Consider the following 21,217-nt stretch of genomic DNA (forward strand, 5'->3'; position numbering starts at 1 on the left):
GTGTCAAATAGGATCTATAATAAATACAGGACCATAGAGTGCCAGGCATTTGTAAAGCAAAGGACTTGGATTAACAATTTTTTATATTATTATTTTATATTAAACAATGATGGCAAAAAAATATTTAGAAAATTAGTACCACAGTTGTTTCAATGAATACAAAACTAATGTTATAAGGCTGAACATTTTGTTTGAACGTGTTAATCTTAGGAATCAAAGAGTTGATTAGAAAACAATCAGAGTTAGATCACCTAAACAGTTTGTTAGAATGTTTTAATCTGCGGGATCAAAGAACAGATTAGAAAACTATCAGAGTTAGATATCCCATATATCCGAGCACACGATTTAGTTCCAACGAAATGCAGGTTGGACAACGGGGAACACAAGTTAATCAACTTATAACCCAAGAAAAAAATGTGTCTATAGGAATAAAAATGTTTCGGATATCTATCTTCACACCATACACATATTTGTTTCAATAGGTTAAACACTTCTCCTTGAGAACCAAAAACGTACAATATCTGTTATGTCTTCCCGCTGTGACATACGTGTGAATTCCGCAAAGAATACATAAATTCACATACATACATCGTCTTCATATCAATTGTCTCATTCCGAACTGCCTTCGAACAGCTTTATTTATATTTCAGCTGAAATATATCACGAAATATTCGCTGTTTTTACAGGGTTGTCACTCTATCTACTCTATCTACTTTATTTTATTTTTATTCAAGACTCGAATGAATTTTGCTATTTGTTATAACTTATAAGGCACGATAAACCGTAGATCCCGGCTGTCATTTGAACATCTGTGGCAGTTGTTAAGGGTAGCTAGAAACCAGAAGCCAGGAAGTCTAACTATCAGTCTTACCCAGAAGTAATGGGTTGCCCGGGTAACTGGGTTGGGTGGTCCGATAGGCAGTCGCTCCTTGTAAAACACTGGTACTCAGATGCATCCTGCATGCTGGTTAGACTGAAAGCCGACCCCTATGTAGTTAGGGAAAGGCTAGGCAGATGATGATAATACTCTTTGGTAGAAAATCTCTCTTACAGATTTCGTAGTAGGTATGTACAAACTGCCTACATGTAGAGAAATCCTTAAAATGAAACATGAATTTGTGAGTAAATGTTAATTATGCCCTTAATAAATTACTTGAGATATACCCAAAACTAAAATAACTGACAAAATCAATTTTCTACTTAATTGAATACTTGAGATTGGAAGTATTTCATTAAGTAAGGAAAATAATTTATATTTTGATTTAATTAATTTTCCGCAGACATGCTAAGGAATTCAGTATCTTATTAATTCCGTTCAAATGATTAAAGTATTTCATAATCTTGTTTAGGGCTACTTCTATTAGGAAACTGGTTTTCAACGTCACGTACCTAATTCTGAAAATAACTACTCATTTTTCAAACTGATAATGATTAAAATTGATTAATTATATTAGAATTCTTCTGTAACTAAATAAATAAACCCGGAAAAAACATTTGTTTCCTTACTACAAAAACTTAAACACCAGTTTTACACTAGTCTAAAAAAAGGTGACTGCAAAATGAACCATATGTCAACGTCATAATTTGAAATTTTTTTAGACAAGTCTTAAAATAACGTTTAAAAGTTTTTGTGGTAAGACGGTTGGTATTTTAAAAACATCCGAGTGTGAAATTATGCTACAAACCCATAATGAAACCACACATGCACAAATTTATCTTCACACAGTCACGTACTCACACATGCACAAAACTCCCAGTAACATCAACACTACGTCCATTGTCTTCAAACTAGTTCCAACAAATTCTAAATTCAAATTCAAATTGCCAACCGCGAAACCCATTTCGCTAACCCTAGCGCTGCGGCGGGAATTTTCACGTATTCCAAAGAACGTGTAATTTCTTATGTAAATATTTGATACGGTCTCAACTGGCGTTCCGTTTTACACTCGCGGAAGGTGAACGCTGTATGTACGCTTTTGTTTTACATTCGTTTATTTTATTATCGACAGGCACGAGACTGTTTGAGGGTTGTGTTTCTTTATGTTAGGTTGGATTTTATTCTGAAGGTCCTTTGATTCAAGTATTTTAAAATTTAATAGAATTGTAAACTGTAACTGATGATAAACCAAATTAATAAAATAATATTATGGAGAACTCTTGACCAAATAAATGTTCTTAATTTTAATAATTTCGAGGTGTTTCACCCTCGTCCTGGAGAACTTCTTCCCGCACCAGGATAAAAAATGCTTATGTTACTAGTTATAGGAATAGTGTAGCTTATTAGGGATAGTGTAGCTTACGAACAGTGAAATAATTTTTCAAATCGGTTCTGTAGTTTCGGAGCTTTCAGGGTACAAAAAAATCATTTTTTGCATTAATATAGATGAAAGCTACAAAGAAAATGACAAAAGATCTGTAAGTCATAATTAAAATGACAGACGCCATGTAAAATAAAATTCGGCAAGTTATTTTCAATCTAACCTATGCGCCAGAATTTGATAGTGACCTAATATCGGAAACTATTTCAGTCCAGACAAGTCTGATAACTCTGTAAATAGAGTTTTGGTCGGTTTTAACTGGGTTTAAATAGAGAATTATTAACGTTTTAAAAAGGCGTTTTTAGGAAGATGAGCTTATTTTAAGAGTTCAATTTTGGAAGTGGAAATCGTTCTGGTAATCCACTCGTACTTACCAATTGCGATGAAAATAATTGAATTTGATTTTTTTGTTCGTATACTAATGTGCTTACGATGGAATCTTTAAACATTAGCTCGTCGGGTTAATTCATACATGTTTAATTCACATACGTACTAATAGTTTTCTTATGATCTGTTTCTGAGTATCTTTTATATTTCTTTAAATGAATAGGTATCAACCGATAGAAGTAGTCACAAACGGGCAACTATTAGCGTACAGATATAAATCGTTATTTTTTTTGTTTTTCAAACTATATCTTAAACTTCAAACTAGTTTTCATATGAATTAAAAAATATTTACATAAAAATAAAAAATATATAATCTAGATATAGACATTTTCCTTCTATAAATTACATCGAAGTTGAAAGCCTTTTTTGTTTTAGGTTTTTGTATTGTTTATTTCAAACATTGGGCCCATAAGGACCCAAACACACCGAAACATAAATCATCTTTCCTCCAAATTACTTGTAACCATAAATCTAGCAACCATCGTAGGGATTTAGACGTTTGTGAATAATTCATTGTTTTACATAAAGATAAGAGCTTATTAACCCCACTTCGTGTAAATTTGCCTTTTGATAATAATCTCTAAGATTTTAATGATGGAATATGTGCTTAGATGTTGGCTTGTGGTTTTGAGTAGATTATAGAACTGTGTGTTTAGTTGAGATGCTATGTTTAATCAGGTAAAGAGGATTTATAGGAGAGAAGATTAAATTACTTAATAATATGTATGCTGTGAATCTAGTTTTAGCTATAATTATGGTTGTGGGTTTAAGAAACCTATACTATGTAATAAATACTTGTTTGTATTTGCTAATAAATAAATGCATAATCTTTTGATATAACACCCGATTGTTACCTAAAAAGTCCGTTTTTGTATCATGACTAATTTTGCTTATAATGTTTTCTATTTTATACAAACTACTGACTGACGTTATCTAAAAGCCAGTTAGACGGTGAATTTCTGAAATAACTTTCACCCAATTATCACGTATCTATTTCTTTTTCTCACATATTTCTCTACTTATCTATGTAGTAGATGAACATGAGAAAATAAACATATATTGTTAGTGTCAGTAGAATATGTAGGAAAACTCCCAAGACAGACATCCATCTTACTAGGTTTGTTTCTTATACGATCCTTATCTTTTTGTAAGAATAAGAATAAACGTGACTTTGTGCGTTCGTGTTGGGTGTAGGTAAGTCTATTTTGGATTAGGATAAAGCCTAAGGGCTTATAGGTAGCTCTGAAAAATGGTCAACTACCTATCCTTTTTGATTCGGACAGACGCCAGAGTATATTTTTTTTAATAAACTGAAAACGACAGCGCTATTACTTACGAAAACTATGACGTACAGATACCGGCACGGATATTAGGCTCTCGGCGGAAGAGTGGGGATCGCTTTGCGCACCCGTACGCATAAGGCAATAAGGCAGTAAATCGCTTCTGCGCAGGTGAAGGTCATGGCTCGATATCCGTGCCGATAACTGTAATTTATTACCATTTCAAAAGCAACAAATTACGATTATTTTTGAAGTTTGGCGCGAATATAATTGTACATGCCAGCTAGGCGAGTTCTTATTGGATGATAGTCTATGGATTTATTTGATGCTAGCTAGTTTTCACCTAAATTGTCAAGTTTTGACTGCGAGGTTGAGTAGTAAGATTTGTTATATTTTTTTCATCAATTGACATCAATGGCAACCTATCCTATTGAGGGTATATAACCGAGTTTCACCCTATCGTATTTTCAGTCTTTCTATGTATCCGTAATAAAATATTCAAAGCGGCAAACCCTCGAATCTTATGCAAATATTATTCTTTGCGAGATGTTTGAATTTCATAGTTTCATATACTTTGTTTGCGTTGTCGCTTTTGTAACAAAATATTTATCCTTTCCTACGCATTTTTCGAGAACCTAATATTTTCTTAAATTATAAATTCTTGTGTACGTATAATACTGGTATTTTTACGGGGACATAAAATTGTTCCAGTATAATTTACTGTATAGGTAATAAGATCAAACACTTCTCAGACAAAAGCCGTATAATTATGAAAATTTTAATATTATAAAGGTAGAGAACTAAAATCAACACAAAAATAAAATCATGTGTACCTATCTAATGTTAGTAGGTTCATACTTATAGAACAAAAACTAGCAAATAAAAAAACCTGAATACTGCGTAAATATATTCACTATATACGTTCATTTTCAATCTATTACCATCTCTTTGCTCTGTGCAAAACAAAATCTACGACAAAGATCAACAAAAGAAAATCTGCTTTTGCCAAAAAAACATTTAGGTAAAAACCACGAAATCACTTACGCACTAACATCAAAGACGCGTACCGTCTAACAATACCCATGTTCAACTTCGCAGAAAATGTAGGTAGGCAAGTAGGTAGATAATTGATTTTTCTGAACAACTTAACTGCCGTAAAGGGCGGTACTATGGAGGAAGGAAATAGCGGAGATGCCATAAGGACGGTAGGTCACGCGACTTCTTGTAGGTCAAACAACGTACGGAAGACGTGATCAGTTATAAGAAGTAAAGAGACGTTCGGGGTTTTTGTCAAATCAAAACCAATCTGTCAAAGATTGGTCTTGATTGATTGGTGATTTTATTTTGATAATAATAAGCTGATTCCATAGGTGTGTAAGGGCGGAGCTAGTAACGTTCCTCGTCAGCTGAACACCCGCATTTTGGCGCGCTACTTTCTTAAGAGATTTTGCGTTATGACATCTCCACTAGTCATTTTGTTCTCCATGGGCGGTACAAAGATTAGAAAGAGTTATGGCTCTAGAGACTGCCGAAATAAAGTTTTAGTAGATAGCCTTACATGCTAAGATTTAACGTCTATTTCTTGAGAAATTTTGTCTTAGGAGAAGTAAGATTTATTTTATGGGTGTAGGAAATAGTTATTCTTCAACGGTTAACGGCTCAGATTAGTTTTATGGCTCTAAGATAAGCAGTGATCAATAACTTTATGAATTATATTCTAAGAAATTGCCAATACAATTTGAAATTATAATAGTGGATGTGTATGAAAGTTTGGAACAATAAAAATATTTTATTTTAAAAAATCTATATAATAACAAGCTTTTGTAAAAATAAAAATCATTTTCAATAGTCTGATGCTTGCTCACGATTACCATTATCTTTCTTTTATTATTTCAAGATATGTTTGAAATTTTTTTGGTACCCTTCTATCAATCCTATCAAAGTAAAATTACGTAGACCCCAAATAAAGCCAGACAGAAACGTTCTTATTTAACCCCAAAATGCCGACGGCATGCAATCACAGCCACTATTAAAAGCCCGCACAGAAATACAAAAGGCAGCCATGACCTTTTGTAATACAAACTCCTAAATATATCCGGGCACGTAAAGGCAAGCGGTATCAATATCCGTATATATCCGTATATCCGTGTTATTACAGAGCCCATATGTCGCCAATCTATCGCTTACGACAGCCTTGGGGGACCCTTACAACTTCAGAAACATTCATTGGCCAACTTTTGTTCTAACGGGTCCCAAAGCTGGGGTATAAAATACAGTTTGCGTATGCTCACGTAATAAAATGGCTTGGTATCGTCAAGGGGTTAACGGAAGCAAGTATTAGTAGGCATTGTTTGAGAGAAAGTTTCGTTGATAAAGTGAGTGTCTGGTAATTATTTTTATTGGTTTCATTGTTAGGATCTTACAGGATAACGTCGATTTACTTATATTGTTTCGTATATAACTGAAAGATTTTAGCCCCTGAAATCTGCAAACTTTTAGCCAGCCTATAGTTGGCAGTCAACATGGAAATTGCACGATAGTGACAGGCACACAGTTGACACAGTTATCAGTTAGCATAAAACTTATGCGATTGTCTGAAAGTCGATATGGTTAGAAAGGGCAAGAGGATGACGAAAACTTGTATGATAATATCAATGTAACTAAGAAAAAGTACCCCTTTTTAATTCGGTCACATTACAATGCTTGCACATCAACGTACTCCCATAGAATTTAGAACTAATAGAGCCCTTCCCTACCAATATAAGTATATACCTACAATATACAGGTAATATCAGCTACATAATAAACACATGGACATGACAATCCACTCCAGTTACTAACAAGCTATAGTAACCACACACAGACCGACATCCCCAATTTATTGATTGTGGCTATTTAGTTGCAATCAGGGACGTAATTACAAAATACATAGTCAATGTGTGCTGATTAACTACCTATGTGTGTCTAATTTGGCCTTTGTTCACACGTTTGTATTATATAGGATTGCAGGAATATCGGGATAATGTTGCACAAATCGGTTTTGAATATCGAAGGGAATATTATTAGATAGTATACTACCTACAACTCGTAGAATAGTTAGTTTGGGAATCATTTCGACCCAGATGCACCATTTAACTACATATAAGGATAACCAGCCGTATACTTGTTATCCATTGATCAAATCGCCGATATGACACCTTCAAATGGTTTAAGTTAAATGGTGTCAAAGTAAAAATACTTACCGTAAGTCCTTCTTCAAAGTTCCATAGTTTTTGTGAAAAACATCCAAATCGGTTCTTCGATTTTTGCCTGTATGTTAGGAAATGAGGATACTACTTGACTACTACTCTGAACATAATTTGAATGATAAGTTGTGGTTAGAGTGTACTTTACGAACCTTTTAGATATAACTGGAAGGCCGCGTTTGAAGTAAGCTCTTGACAGAAAAACACGTGTCACTCATAGTAATGAGGGCTCTGAAAAAATACCTTTCAACGTACTTTCAGCGTAGTTTTATAAGACAGAAAGACTATGCAGAAGAACACACATATTACACGTAAGGTTTACTTTACAATTAATTTATAATGGCTTCATCTGAATTTGTAAAGCTGAAGAGTTGTTTTGCTATTTCAGAAGAGGATTTAATAAAATCTTACCTATATTATTTTAACCTAGTTTTTGTTTTGTCACTTTTACAAGATAACAATCAGCATATATGACCAAAAAGTCCTAATTACGCAAAACTTATGCCCTTTCCTAGCTTATCAAAGGTCCCATCTTTTATTACTGGTCTGGTACTAATTCTGGGCCTCCATTAGCACAATTTACGGCCCTATCCGTGTCAAAGGACCCTACTGAGGGTTCCGTACCTTGGTATATTATCATCCGTAATTGACGATTCTATTACGTTTGAATTATATAGTTGTTAGCAATTGTTGTTTGGGTATATTTGTTGATTTATTGTTCTGGGCTGTGATATTTTACGCATTGTGTTATTTTATTTATAGCGTAATATACCTAACTATATGTACATAGGTAGCCAAGCTTTGCTATTGCTGGGTGTCTAAACTGTAAAATCAATATTTATTAAGAAAAGGGATGTAATGAGGTATACCAAGTTACTCACGAAAACTTAGGTTCTCGCCAATTCGTCTCTATCACAGGAGACTTTCTAGAAATATTATATAAACAGCACCTATTTACACATTTCATAACCACCTTATTGGCCAACAAATAAAAGCCTCTAATAAGTCAGATAATTTCACTCCAAGTCCATTCTATTTCGAAATTCAACTTCATTACAGTTTCATTGGCAGAAAATTTAAAGTCTCACCCTCTGTCAGTCATTTTGACGCGGGTAGGTCTGCAGTTAATTCTACCCTCTTGGAGTTAATTCTGGCTTAGAATTAATGGCACTGGGGCAGGTGGAACCACGGAGTAAGAAAGGGTGAGCAGAGATGCCATAACGCATGTAGGTCATGCGCCATCTTCTACGTCAACTGTAATAAGTACAATTTTCCTATAAAACTGTTACCACTGACCTGAAGTTGACTGTACAGTGGATATGACCAAAATGATCAGTTACGAGTGAATTAGCGAGGCGTTCGGGTTCTTTGAGACTGCCTGTCAGCGATTTTTAGTATTCCAAAAATGTTCGAGTCCAAAGGTGTAAAAGGGCGAAGACAGAAACGTTCCTCGTCCCCCGCTCGCTTACATTTTGACGCGCTACTTTCTTAAGAGATTTTACGTTATGGCACCTCCGCTAGTCATTTTGTTCTCCATGAATGGGAAAGACTCAGGTGGAACTTAATCACGCTGGGAATCTTTGTTATTAGTTTTTAGGGTTAACAGATGGAAGGGTAAAAATACTGGGAAGTTCTTGTGATGTTTGGGTATGTGTGTCTGAGAGGTAAAAGTAAACTTTTTACTATGTATGTAACAACGTAGGTCGCAGGACGAGGATTAAACTTATTTTGACTAAGTACTTTATTTACTCTCAAAGCATGCATATATGTCATAAGTTCGTACAATAAAGTAAATAGCTACATTCTAAAATTATTTTCCCAAGAATCTTATTTACCGTTTATTTTTTCGAAGGAACAAAAAAATAGAAGTAATTTTTTGATAGTCGACTCAGATGACAGTTCAGCTTCGAACTAAACCAAAGGTTAACCAGACCTTAGGTATTTTTTTAGATCGGACCAGAATTACAAATCAAAGTTGTCTCTTAGTTTCAGAATAATAAGAAAATACATTACTCAAAGCAATAGTTTATTTACGAAAACTGTCCTAAATCAACAATCCTTTTAATTTAATATTCACTAACGAGGATTGAAAGGGATCTGATCGGATTAAGGAAAAACAAAACTACACAAATAAAATATACAACGGGATTGTTTACACAAAACATGACTTGGTTTTTTGAACTGCTTTTGTTTTCTTAATAAAAATGTACATTTAGGACAGTTTTCGACTAAAACCTCCCTGAAACTACAGAGAGTATCGTGAGTCCAATCAAACTTTTTAGTCGGCCGAAACCTGATATGTTGTAATATGCGCACTCATTCATTTCCTAATTGATTATGGGCAAGATTAAATTATCGGCCGACTAAATTTTTGCAGTCTGCAGAGGATGTAAAGCACTAAGTATCAGATATGTAGAAATATTGAAAGTTGACACTTACTCAGATAATAAGCAAATTATTAGATGATAGAAAGGGTTAGTGAATCATTGTTTTAACACAATAAAATACAACCTTTATACGTTCATATCTTACTTACATATATCTAAACAACTGTAATGTATTAAAATGTTTCAAATAAATGTATCCCGGTAGGAAGTCTGGGTGCTATTAAATTACTCTTTAGAGTAAAATTATTTCGCTATCCCAAATCGCTTTAAATATTAATGACTTTTGATTATAACTGGGCGCTATTGTTTAAGCGTAAATAATACTCTTTCATAATAAACAGCTCTGGTCAAATGTAGAAATTAAACCATTACTAAATGGTTTTGGCAGTTTTGCATTTCATTTTTTAATACCTCGTGTTTTTGTCACTCAAAAGTAAAACATAGATTATTCAAATGTTATAAGCTATACTTAAAGTTAAGTTACTAAGGGAGAAAATGTCATTTACGGAAAACAATTACCCAAGCTACTAATGAGCATTTAATAATACGTAGCTTAGTTAAGCCATGTTATTAGTTGCGTGAGGGACCCCATTTTGTTATTTAACTGTTAAAATTAACTGTAGTTTAGTATTGATTTATACATTACCCAAACAAAGTCACCATCGAAAGTGGTTTTCAGAATATTATTTTCTATACTAATATTATAAAGAGGAAAACTTTGTTTGTTTGTTTGTTTGGTTGTAGTGGATAAACTCAAAAACTACTGGACCGATTTTAAATATTCTTTCACCATTAGAAAGCTATATTATCTGCGAGTAACATAGGCTATATTTTATTCCGGTGAGGGCAGTATCTACCACGGGATGCGGGTGAAACCGCGGAAAAACGGCTAGTATGTAATAATTTCATTGCATGTCTGTCTGTCGCGATTTTACGCCTAAGTACTGAACCAGTTAAAATAACATAACATAAGATATCTTCTTCTAGAGGTCTAGCTAGGGTCTTAGAAAGGACATAGGCTACTTTTTATTACATTAAGGGAGTAGTTAACCTCGGGATGCGGGTAGAAGTAGGGGATCATCTAGCATAAAACAAAACGAATAATTCTACTTCATTTTGCGGAAGGAAAAAAATATTTTTTTTTTACAAACTGACCAAAGTTTGAAGTCCTTTGTTCATGATAATTATTTTTTGTTACAGATTAAACATGTCTATCTCCGAGTTTCGGCGGAAGAAGCTCCTTTACGTTTTCAACGTTTTCTTTGGTAAAAGTTGTTTAAAAGTTTTTTTTGGAGTATTTAAATTTTGTTGGCGATGTTAAAACTTCGGTTTGTTTGCAGATGTGAATCAGAGCGGCACGATAGAGAGGAAAGACTTTGAACTTGCTATAGAGGTAAGATTATAAAAAATATGATAGTAAAAAACCTATACCGTCGTACAACAAAAACTTTGGAACGTCTGTTGAACACTTGTTTAAAAAATGATAGAAATGACAGAGAGAAAAAGACGAAGTTTAAATAAGGTCCGTTTTGCAGCCACATTTTTTAGACAAGTGTTCAACAGATGTTTACGTTTTTGTAGTAATACTTACTGTTAATGTTTAAACTTAGTTGAAATTACAGGTAGCTTTACCTGTGGTAAAAGTCACTGTACATTTCAATCAGAACCACTAACAGTGCTGAAATAAAGAAATCTAGACATTTTTATTATACAAAAGTTTTTGTTTTTCTTTTTTTTTATTTCCCAAAAAGGAGAAAATTCTCAATTTGGAAATGTGTATTGTTTTAAGATTCAACACATAAAATACATTAAAATAAAAGCTTATCAAAAAAAGGCGAATTCACTTCATAAACAAAAAAGTGACACAAAATAGAGATGTGAATTATTTTTTATCCGTATAACAAACGAATAAAAACAATTGAAATCCAAAAATAACATACACAGTTTACTATAAAATCAAACGTGCATTTTATAGTATTTTTCCATCTGGCAACTGCTGCAATACGAGATACTTTTTCACACATTTTGTTTGCAGTTTTTGTTTTTACTGCGTATACGATGGAAAACTTAATTAAAGGCCTTTTGCAGAGTTTCGAAATAGCAACGTTAGATGGGACCTTTTTTTACTATTTTGTACTAGTTGTACAAACTCGCAATATTGTCGTAATTTCCCGCAGAAATGGGTTACTTGAATACCTACTCCAAACGTTAGAAATTCAAAATTTTGTGATCATTTTTGTTATTTCGTCATTTCTTCCAATAGTTAGAACTATGCGCCATACATTTTAAGAGACAAAAAACTTGTAGCGCGGTTTCAGTCATTGTTTGAACCAGCAGATATCAATTATTTGACGTACGCATAGATATGCGAGACGACAGTCGTAAAACCCATGCGAGAAATCCGTCAGCGTGAAAGCGTTGCCAAAATATTACAAAAAGCTCTAAAAATATATGTCAATCTGTCACATCTAAAAATCCATTTATTCAATCTAACTTACCAATCACAATTTAAATTCTTTATCATCAGTTACAAGCTTACTTCCCCGAACCGCATTGGAAGTGAATCTATTCAGATAGTCCCGCGATTGCCAATCGACATATATATCCTGGTTTGGTCTGAACCGCACCAAAGATATTGCTCAATAAACCACGGTTCGCGATGAGATTGGTTTTACTAAAGATTAGGTTCACTGCGGTATTTGAATCTGCAGGTAATAGGCTTAACATAATTTTAGAGTTTTAACTTTAATGAACCTATATTGTAAAAATATATAGACAGTGTTATTTAGTAATTATTGGAGAATTAAAACTATAAATATTTTAACTAGGCTTATTCAATAATATAATGCATATTTATATTATAAGTGCGTTATAGAGAGGTTTTCGTGGTGTTAAACGTTGATTAGAAACGAAATGTATGGTAAAATTAGTGCCATATATATTATTTTTTCATATTTCAATTTCCTAACATGTTCCAAAATCTTACAAAACAAAATACAAACATTGTTACAAGATTATTTCGTACTGATCAAAGTGCTTTTTAAAAGCACACCCAATTTAAAACTAATATTTATGCGTGCGCCTACACAGATGCAAACTTTCACAATTTTTAAGTGCCTCTTGATTGATTAGAACCAAAATAATTTAGACATTGATTGCTTTGTCTTTCATTATTTAGCTAGACATATTGATCGATATTGATTGAAATCCAATGTGGGACGTTTGGAAAGCAATAATTTTCGCATCTATCATATATTGGTAAACATTAATCAATCGGGAATCGGTTAGGCTTGGAATTGGGATCATACGTTGACTGGAGTTGTAATTTATTAGTGATTTGTGGAAGCTAATGACATTAGTATGATTTATAAATTGTTAATTAATATTTCAAAACGTTAGGGTTCAAACAACGTAATTAGTATTCTAGGTAAATGAATAACACCTACAATACAATAAAAAATATCTTATAACACTTTCACACCGGGGCATTTTCCGCTTGGGTTTTCTGAGTGTTCGTATGAGAGGTGAGCGAGTAACAATTGACAACTACCCAGTGCGAAAGATTACGCCCAGTGACAGATTTTTTCTTGGATTGCGTCGCGCTAGGTTTTACTCTGCGCGACAAAAATGGCCAGTATGAAAGCGCTGTAACAAATGACGCTCGATCACTTTCGGTTACGATACTAAGGCCCGGTTGTTCGAAGCTCAGTTACATCAAGTTTAGGGTTAAATTCTAGCTACAGTAAAATTAACAGCGTTGTTTAAGTACCAGTTAGTTTTACGAACTTTAAAATTTCATATAATAATAAAAATTAACCGTGGTCAAAACTAACATCGGTCAAATTTTAACTTTACCGTAACGTTCAAAAACAACCGGGCCTTAAACTAAATAGGTTTTTAAACCTGAGACTTTTCTTTTCCAATAGAAAATTTGCCACCTCCGAGGATGGAAGCCAGGTGACCCCAAGAACACGGAGACACATGAGATCATGATCAAGATCTGGGACGGACTCCGGAAGAGGGCTGATTCTAACAAAGATGGACAGGTAACATTCTGCACTATAAGATAATAGTGGTATTACTACAAAAAACAGACGATGGTCACGTGTTTAAGAAAATTTTGTATGGAGAAATTAACTTCTTAAACGTCCATAAGCCGAACAGAGCTGATGTTTGCATGTCCTATATAAAGTTTATTAAAATTCATTCTTTATGAAAGTACTATTGTTAAGGATAAAATGAGCTTCACATACGGTGAATACAAAAATCCTACAACGAAATACAGCTATAAAAGGCTTTGTCGAAATATAAGGCCACCATATAGGTTATGCAGTATAAGAAACTCTTTTACCAAACTTATAAGTAGACTTTTCCTGGGCTCCAATAATAAATCGCCCTTGATTATTTTTACCTAGTTTCCATTTTACATTTTAAGCACATAAAAATGGAAAACAGCAATCCCGAACAAAATGAACGGAATTTAAACTTGAAATTGTTTTTCTTGCAAAATTGACTTTTTTGACACTTTCTTCCTTAACTTCTTTTTTTTAAATTTTTTTGTTAACATCCAAATTGGTTCCTGCTAAAATTTTTAGAGGTATATTACTTTTACTAAGTACCTCTCAATTATCTGGCTCGTCAAATTTTATTCGGTCGTAAAATGTATGTCGGACTAGTTAAGTTTCTTGTTCCATAAAATTTTCAATGCCTTCACTATCATCAGAAGAGATTACTTCAGCAATGTTCAATAAAACCAAAGTGGCTCGTGCAAGAGGTATCTTAAAATGGCTAGGCGCCTTTATTACATTTTCTGCTGCTGTTTTCAACGAAAGTCCAAATTGCGGGGCTCGCTCCTCTAAGAATAAGATTTATTTACTTTGCCCTTCGCTCCAATTTTGTATTTTATGAGCGATTTGGGAATTTCAGTCTAATAAAATACGTAAAACAAACAACAAAACTGAAAGGCTTGAAGCTTTCTAAATACATACTTTTTTGGTTAAAAAAAGGTGTTAAATATAGTCCCAAACACAATCATATATTTGAAACCGTCAATCACTCTTTTTTGCAGGGTGTACACAAAAACGTCTAAATGACCTACCGTGCTTAATTACGCATCCACTTTTTCAAGCATTGTTATTCTGGCAGGGTTTTTATTAGAATTTTCGCAACGTAATTCACTTATTGTTCAAACGAGTTCCCCTTTTTTATTTGACGGCATGCGTCAGTTAGAATACCAGCTTTGCAGAATACGTTGTGAAGTACTAAAATTGTCGGGTTTGTAATTCCAGGGAACGTCTCTAAGCCCGAAATGGTTTAATCATGCGAGATTCCAGTGTTCATAAATCTTGTGATCTTAGCTCGAGCGAAGATTAATGTCATGTACAGAGATCATAAGATGAATTTCTAGTTTACGCTTAAACAAGTAAATATCCTGACCTAAAACTAAACAGAAATTCTGTTAGATATATCTTGGAACATTTTCGGACAAGCAAAGTTCTCAACAGGCCTTTTCTGCCAACAGAAATAAAGTTCAATACAATAATGTACATAATATAGTACGCGTAGGAAACAGAAGTTTTGGCCACAAAAAGGCGAAACTTCACATACGACTTAACCCTTTCAACTCTGGGGAGTATTGCGAAGTTCATGTGAACTAGTTCCATCAATTGTTGTCACTGTTGAGCCTACTTATTGGTTTAGTGGTAACGCGTTCACCAACTTTTGGGTAAATGTGGAATCGTACGCGGTGACGTTAGCGTTACGGTCTGAATCTAGATAAAGGAAATAGGAAATGGTAATAGATAGGATTTGTCTAATACTAGGCTGTAGTACATTTGAAAGAGGAGTATTTCTACTGGCCAGAAATTATCCCCGGAACGACAGTGCCAAGTTTGCCTTATCGAACGTGCATCTTTTGCACTTCATACGAATTTACAAATGGCTTGAGCGTCATCAGCAAAGCCCTTATCTTCCAGACTAGGGTCCTCTTTATCTTTACATCTTTTATGACCAAATTACTAATCACCATCTCCTCCAGGTATCCGTCGAAGAATGGACATCAATGTGGAACGACTACGCCCAGAACCCATCAGCTGCCCTCAAGTGGCAGCAGCTATATTGTCAGTTCATGTTCCAACTGGAGGACGCCAGTGCTGACGGGACCATCGATAGTGATGAGTTTACCACTGTCTGCTCCTCCTACGGCATCGATCCTCAGGAGTGTAAGGTGGCCTTCACTAAGATGGCTAAGGTAAGATAATTTATATGTCCTTGAATTTCCTAATTTGAGTTCATCTTCTTCGTCTTCTTCCGAGTCTTTTCCCAACTATGTTGGGGTTGGCTTCCAGTCTGACATATACTCCGTAACTGACCCAGAAAAGACTTATTCGTCATATTAGAAACAAAACAATACCTAGCTATTGAGGGACTGTAAATACTAAGTATTAAAGGCATATCCCCCATAAAAGCAAAAAAAGAAAGAAAAAAAAATGAATACCTAATGAGGGATCGTAAGTCCTAAGTAAAAAGTTTTTAATAAAGCTCTGTCAAGTAAATGATTATGATTAGTACCATCATCATTTCAATCCTTTTTGCCCCATTTTACTTTTATGAACTTGTATTTAAGTAATAACTATAATTTTTGTTCTATTGTAAGATTATTATCGAGAAATATTTATTTTGAATCTTAAATCCTTTTACTTTGACTGTAATATTATTTTCGCGTGATTCTTTGCCATTTATTATTTGTTCTTAATTTATAGAATTTGTTTATTACAGTCTAGACTAATTTCAGGTTTTTTTGTGCTATTAAACCTAGTCACGGTGGCTAGATCTAGATTTTATGTTGATATCAATTTTATTTATGAGCCTTTATAGCTACTTGAGAAAATTCTTTTATTTCTCTTGTTAGCGTTGTGTTAAAGTGTAGTAGGTACGTGATATACACACCTACTTTTTGCATGACTGAGCACAAGAACAAACATACATACTCACATAGATACCTTCTTACAAACATTCACAGTAGTAAAATTTTCACTATGTTAAAACATAACAAAAATTAATTTATAAAAAGCTTTTTCAAATCACAGATTGAGACACATCCAACACGCTTTTTGAACCCGCTTCGAAATCAAATCATCTTGCGATCACTGAGTGAATAATGTACAGCGATTTATAAAATTGAGCACAATACTCAATTCAAATCGTTTTCCCGATACCATTCGCATCCACCATTAAACTTTATAATGGCAGATATTCACACATTTTTTCAATAGCTGCACATTTTTACAATTGTAATACATTTCTGCGTAGCTCGGATTTTTTTATTCCCGTTTTATTTTTCCTGTATTTCGGAAGGCACGTTTAATTGTAGGTCCCAGCTGTCATTACACATCTTTGGCAGTTATTATGGGTAGTCAGAAGCTAGTAAGTCTGACAACCAGTCTTACCAAGGGGGTATTAGGTTACTCGGGTAACTAAGTTGAGGAGGTCAGATAGGCAGCCGCTCCTTGTAAAACACTGGTACTCAGCTGCATTCAGTTAGACTGGAAGCCAACCCCAACATGGTTTGGAAAAGGCTAGGCAGACGATGAATACATATTTGCACAGCCCGGATTTTTTACTCCCATTTTATTTTTTCATCTGAATTGGGAGCATAAATTGTAATACTAAATGTTGACTCGCCCAATGAAGCGAGGATTTCCAAACTTTTAAAGTCAACAGACAATTTTTCATTCGCTGTTTACTGATCATTAATAGAGTGGCATGTTTACTTTCGCACCGATCTGAAACAACGGGAATAATTGAAATATTTATAGGTTGTTTTTTGAAGTTGTTTCTGGACGCTTAATTTTTGATATTTCTGATCCAGCATTGTAGCACTTTTTATCCAATTTATCCTCAGTTAACTAATAATCATATGGGTAATCCTTACTTTTCTTCCACCAGGGTAAAAGCAGCGTCTCATGGGAAGAATTCCAGGAGCTATGGAAGGAGTACTTCTCCACCGAAGACCCGAACGCTCCGGGTAACTTTATATTCGGCAGAACTAGCTTCTAAGCACAAAGTTCACGTAAAACCTCGTAAACCACGAGACAAGTGGAGAAATGAAGATTTTCACAGACAAACCGTCTAACATTCCATTGATAAAAATAGATGTAATAAAATGGCGAGGTTCGGCTTCTAAGGGTCTTTCACACGGGCGCTTTAGTTATCGCAGCGATGAAGCTAAGCTATTTGGAGCTTCCGAAGCCCGAGTACGTGACCCCTTTATGTGTCAATATCTAGCCTTTGATCCATTCACGAGTCGCACCTGAGACGTCTCAGCCGTTTGTTGAGGAACTTCAATGGATAATAAAACTAGGCTCGAATATGTGACCAGATCTCACCAAAAATCTACAACCGTCTTTCGAGGTCACTGTGAAATGCTTTTCAGAATAATGTTTTAACCAAAATATGCGAGTAATCTCGCTTGTGGATCAGAGGTTTATAAAATAAATTTTCATTTTACGTGTGTATGTGTTCAACATAGAAATAATTCCTACATATTTCTCTTTAATAGTGGAACAATTTCAAATTTCACGTTTTATTACTAAGGCTCAAGTTTACTAGAACTTTTCAATCTTTAGATACTATTCTAATAACAACGAATGAAATTATTCACTTACTCATTATTATATAGCATATCTCGTAGTCATATCTAACGAATCTTGAAATTTCTGCCGGTTTTATCCGAATTAAGTCAACAGTTATGATTGTGCTCCTTTGAAAATATTGGAAAGCTTTGTTTGAAATAAAATTTCTAACTATATTGTTGTGTCTAGATTGAAATAAGGGCTACTACAAAGTATAACTTTTTAACCCAAAATGAAACGACTTTATTGTATCAATGCCTGAAAACGCACGTTTGTCTGTGGTAGCCCTTATGATAATCTAGTTATTTTACCAGATGTAATTTATAAATTGTGTTTCTAAATAAAATGTTTAATAATATATATTGTTCTAGTCAAATGTTTTGTGCTCTCAGAATCTACGAAGGTTTCATCTTGTTAAGTCGCTATACTATAGATATAATAGGCAATGATTAAATGTATGTAAATAATACAATGCTTTTTATTTATTTCTGTAGTAGACCCTCATCAAAATATACCTTGTCAAACTATAAATTGAAATGAAGTGGACACCTATAAATTACTGTTCCTAGTAGCAAAAGCATATTGACTAAGAGCTGAATACCGTCTAAATCACAATGAACTTAATTTACGAGACAACAGTGAATTAATTACTTTCAGTTGAAATAAATCTGTTTGAGAACTAACTCACAATGACAGTGAAATGGTCACTATTTAATATTCCACCAAACAAGGTTGAAGTTGGAAGAGCCGTGGACTGTAGGGTAAAACTATAGGGTATCCAGAAGGAACATAAGTAGGTATATTGACACTGACAATCCCTTACTTTCCACTCACGGCAGAGTTAAAGGAGCAAACGGGTCGCCTAGTGGAAACTTTCAATACCAGAGTATGTAAGTATGTCTTCTCTCTTCAAGGTTTGTATTGTTGTATAACTTTAACAACTGCAAGAAATTACTGATGGTTGACCTAAAGGTTTTATAACCTCCGATTTTTTACATAGCTTTAGAGGTATAAACGCAAGCAAGGTTAGGTTTCTAGTGGTTTTCTTCAAAGCAAAGCGGTCTCAGGTGCTCGATGCATCGGCTTTAATACCCTTTAGACAAGGCCTTGGTTATCTTTCGACAGTGAGTTCTCAAACTATCAGTTTACTATTATAAATATTTATATTTGAGGAGAGTGATAGATTTATTCACAAACATGCCTACTTAGAACATATTGGAAAGTGAAAAATCATGAGATCTACAATGGTAAACATGTCTTATAGGTAATACAAATAAGAGAAACTACAAAACTTCCCATAATCATACCGAAGGGAATAATGATTTATAAAGGTATGTTATGGGCTTGAGATGCTTATGGGACCAATCCCAATATACTAGAAACGTTATTACACATAGATGGGAAATATTTCAATAGGAATTTCTATGGCAAACCCACAGACATTGCGTCATGCGTCTGTATGTCATTTAAATTGGATCCCCTGTCAGATATGATAGTTCTTTGAAATGCAATTCGGACCACGTCAGAATTCAAGATGGCGGGTCGCGTGTCAAAAGATTGATGTCTATCTGCGAAGATGAGACGTAATTGAAGATATTGTGTGTTATTTTAGTACTTGTTTTGTATCAAATTAATTTATTAACTCATATTGAATCACTGTAAATATAAGTTGATACTGTTGGGCAGGAGGGTGATATTGATTTGGAGAAAAAAAAATAGTACAATAGGTACTTATAATACTGTAATGTAATAGGTACATACCTATACAACTATACACAACTTTACGCTAGATTTTAAATGCATTTCTTTTTAATTACGTAATTGGAAACAATAAAAAAAAAACATTTTTTTTTGGTAAATAAACATCATGCATCTAAAATATACCGTCAGTTTAGAAAGAGCCAGTCTTTTTTACAAAATTCTCCTTTCTAAACTGACCCGGATTCACTGCTCGCTACAGTATGCCAGAAGCCATCTACCCTTACCGCGCGACCCTTCATAAAAAGGATTCGAGAGTATAAAGAAAATATTTTCAAAATGTTCGTGTGACAATGACCAGCTATAAAATTTCTACGTGGACCATAAACCATGGAAGGTACCTCCTAGGTATAAACGAAGGTTTTTACCGTCACAGGGTAGAAAGAAATACAGTAATCCCACTTTGTTTACCATAGGTACACAGTCAGGCTGACTTCTGAGTCCTTACTCCTTTGTCGTTGATCTGTGAAAGTAAAACAATATTTCACATTTTATTAATTACAAAATGATTCAAAGAGAAATATTCTACGCAAGTTTTTTTTAAATAGGTAAGAATCTTTTGACGATTTGTTACTCCTTTCTTTCTTAATACACATTGTGATACACAAAGGGACTAAGGTATTTTTATAAGTAAAAACTGGATTCTGTAACTCATTTTTTTTTTAATTAATAAAGAACTATGTTATTAAACTGAAACATAATAGGTACGCATAATAACTACGCTTGAATGAAATGATCAAAACCTGTCCTAAAATATCCGATTGGTGTTATGTATAAATTAAACTGCAACTTCTGTTTATTCAGTTTTAGCATGACAGTGATGTAACCGAAATGTTCTCGGGACCGCGAATCAATATCCGGACCGCAGCAGGATATTATCATGCATATCATAAATGCTTTGTTATGTTTGTTTATCGAAATAAATATTTATAATTATGTATCCTTAAATGTTATTTTGGACCAGAGACACAATACTCTATCGGGGTTTTGGCATTGCTGAAATAAATATTGTGCATTCAACGGCAAATTCGAAGATGTTAACTTTATTTTGCAAAGTTCTGTTTATAAAGATCTTTTTTGATTTATGAAAGAACTCTAGACGGCCTTTTAGAACGACGAAGAAAAAACCTGCTAAACAAAACTGAATATACGTCAGAATAATTATTGTATGACATTGAACAATTTGCTTGTTAATAAAAATTACAAAGG

General features: G+C 34.0%; 1 protein-coding gene across 1 annotated transcript in view; it reads left to right on the plus strand.

Annotated features, from left to right (window-relative positions):
• The window catches only part of LOC110379666 (calexcitin-2), a 35,873-nt gene extending 17,396 nt beyond the window's left edge, over positions 1 to 18,477 (plus strand). The window contains exons 3-7 of the mRNA XM_049837265.2: positions 10,818 to 10,882; positions 10,958 to 11,010; positions 13,544 to 13,663; positions 15,655 to 15,867; positions 17,565 to 18,477. Of these exons, the coding sequence (XP_049693222.1) occupies positions 10,825 to 10,882; positions 10,958 to 11,010; positions 13,544 to 13,663; positions 15,655 to 15,867; positions 17,565 to 17,675 (555 nt within the window). The 5' untranslated portion in view covers positions 10,818 to 10,824 and the 3' untranslated portion in view covers positions 17,676 to 18,477. The remainder of the gene's footprint in view (positions 1 to 10,817; positions 10,883 to 10,957; positions 11,011 to 13,543; positions 13,664 to 15,654; positions 15,868 to 17,564) is intronic.
• Positions 18,478 to 21,217: the final 2,740 nt, after the last annotated feature.

The sequence above is a fragment of the Helicoverpa armigera genome, chromosome 14, assembly GCF_030705265.1.
Source record: "Helicoverpa armigera isolate CAAS_96S chromosome 14, ASM3070526v1, whole genome shotgun sequence".
Taxonomy (NCBI): Eukaryota; Metazoa; Arthropoda; class Insecta; order Lepidoptera; family Noctuidae; genus Helicoverpa; species Helicoverpa armigera.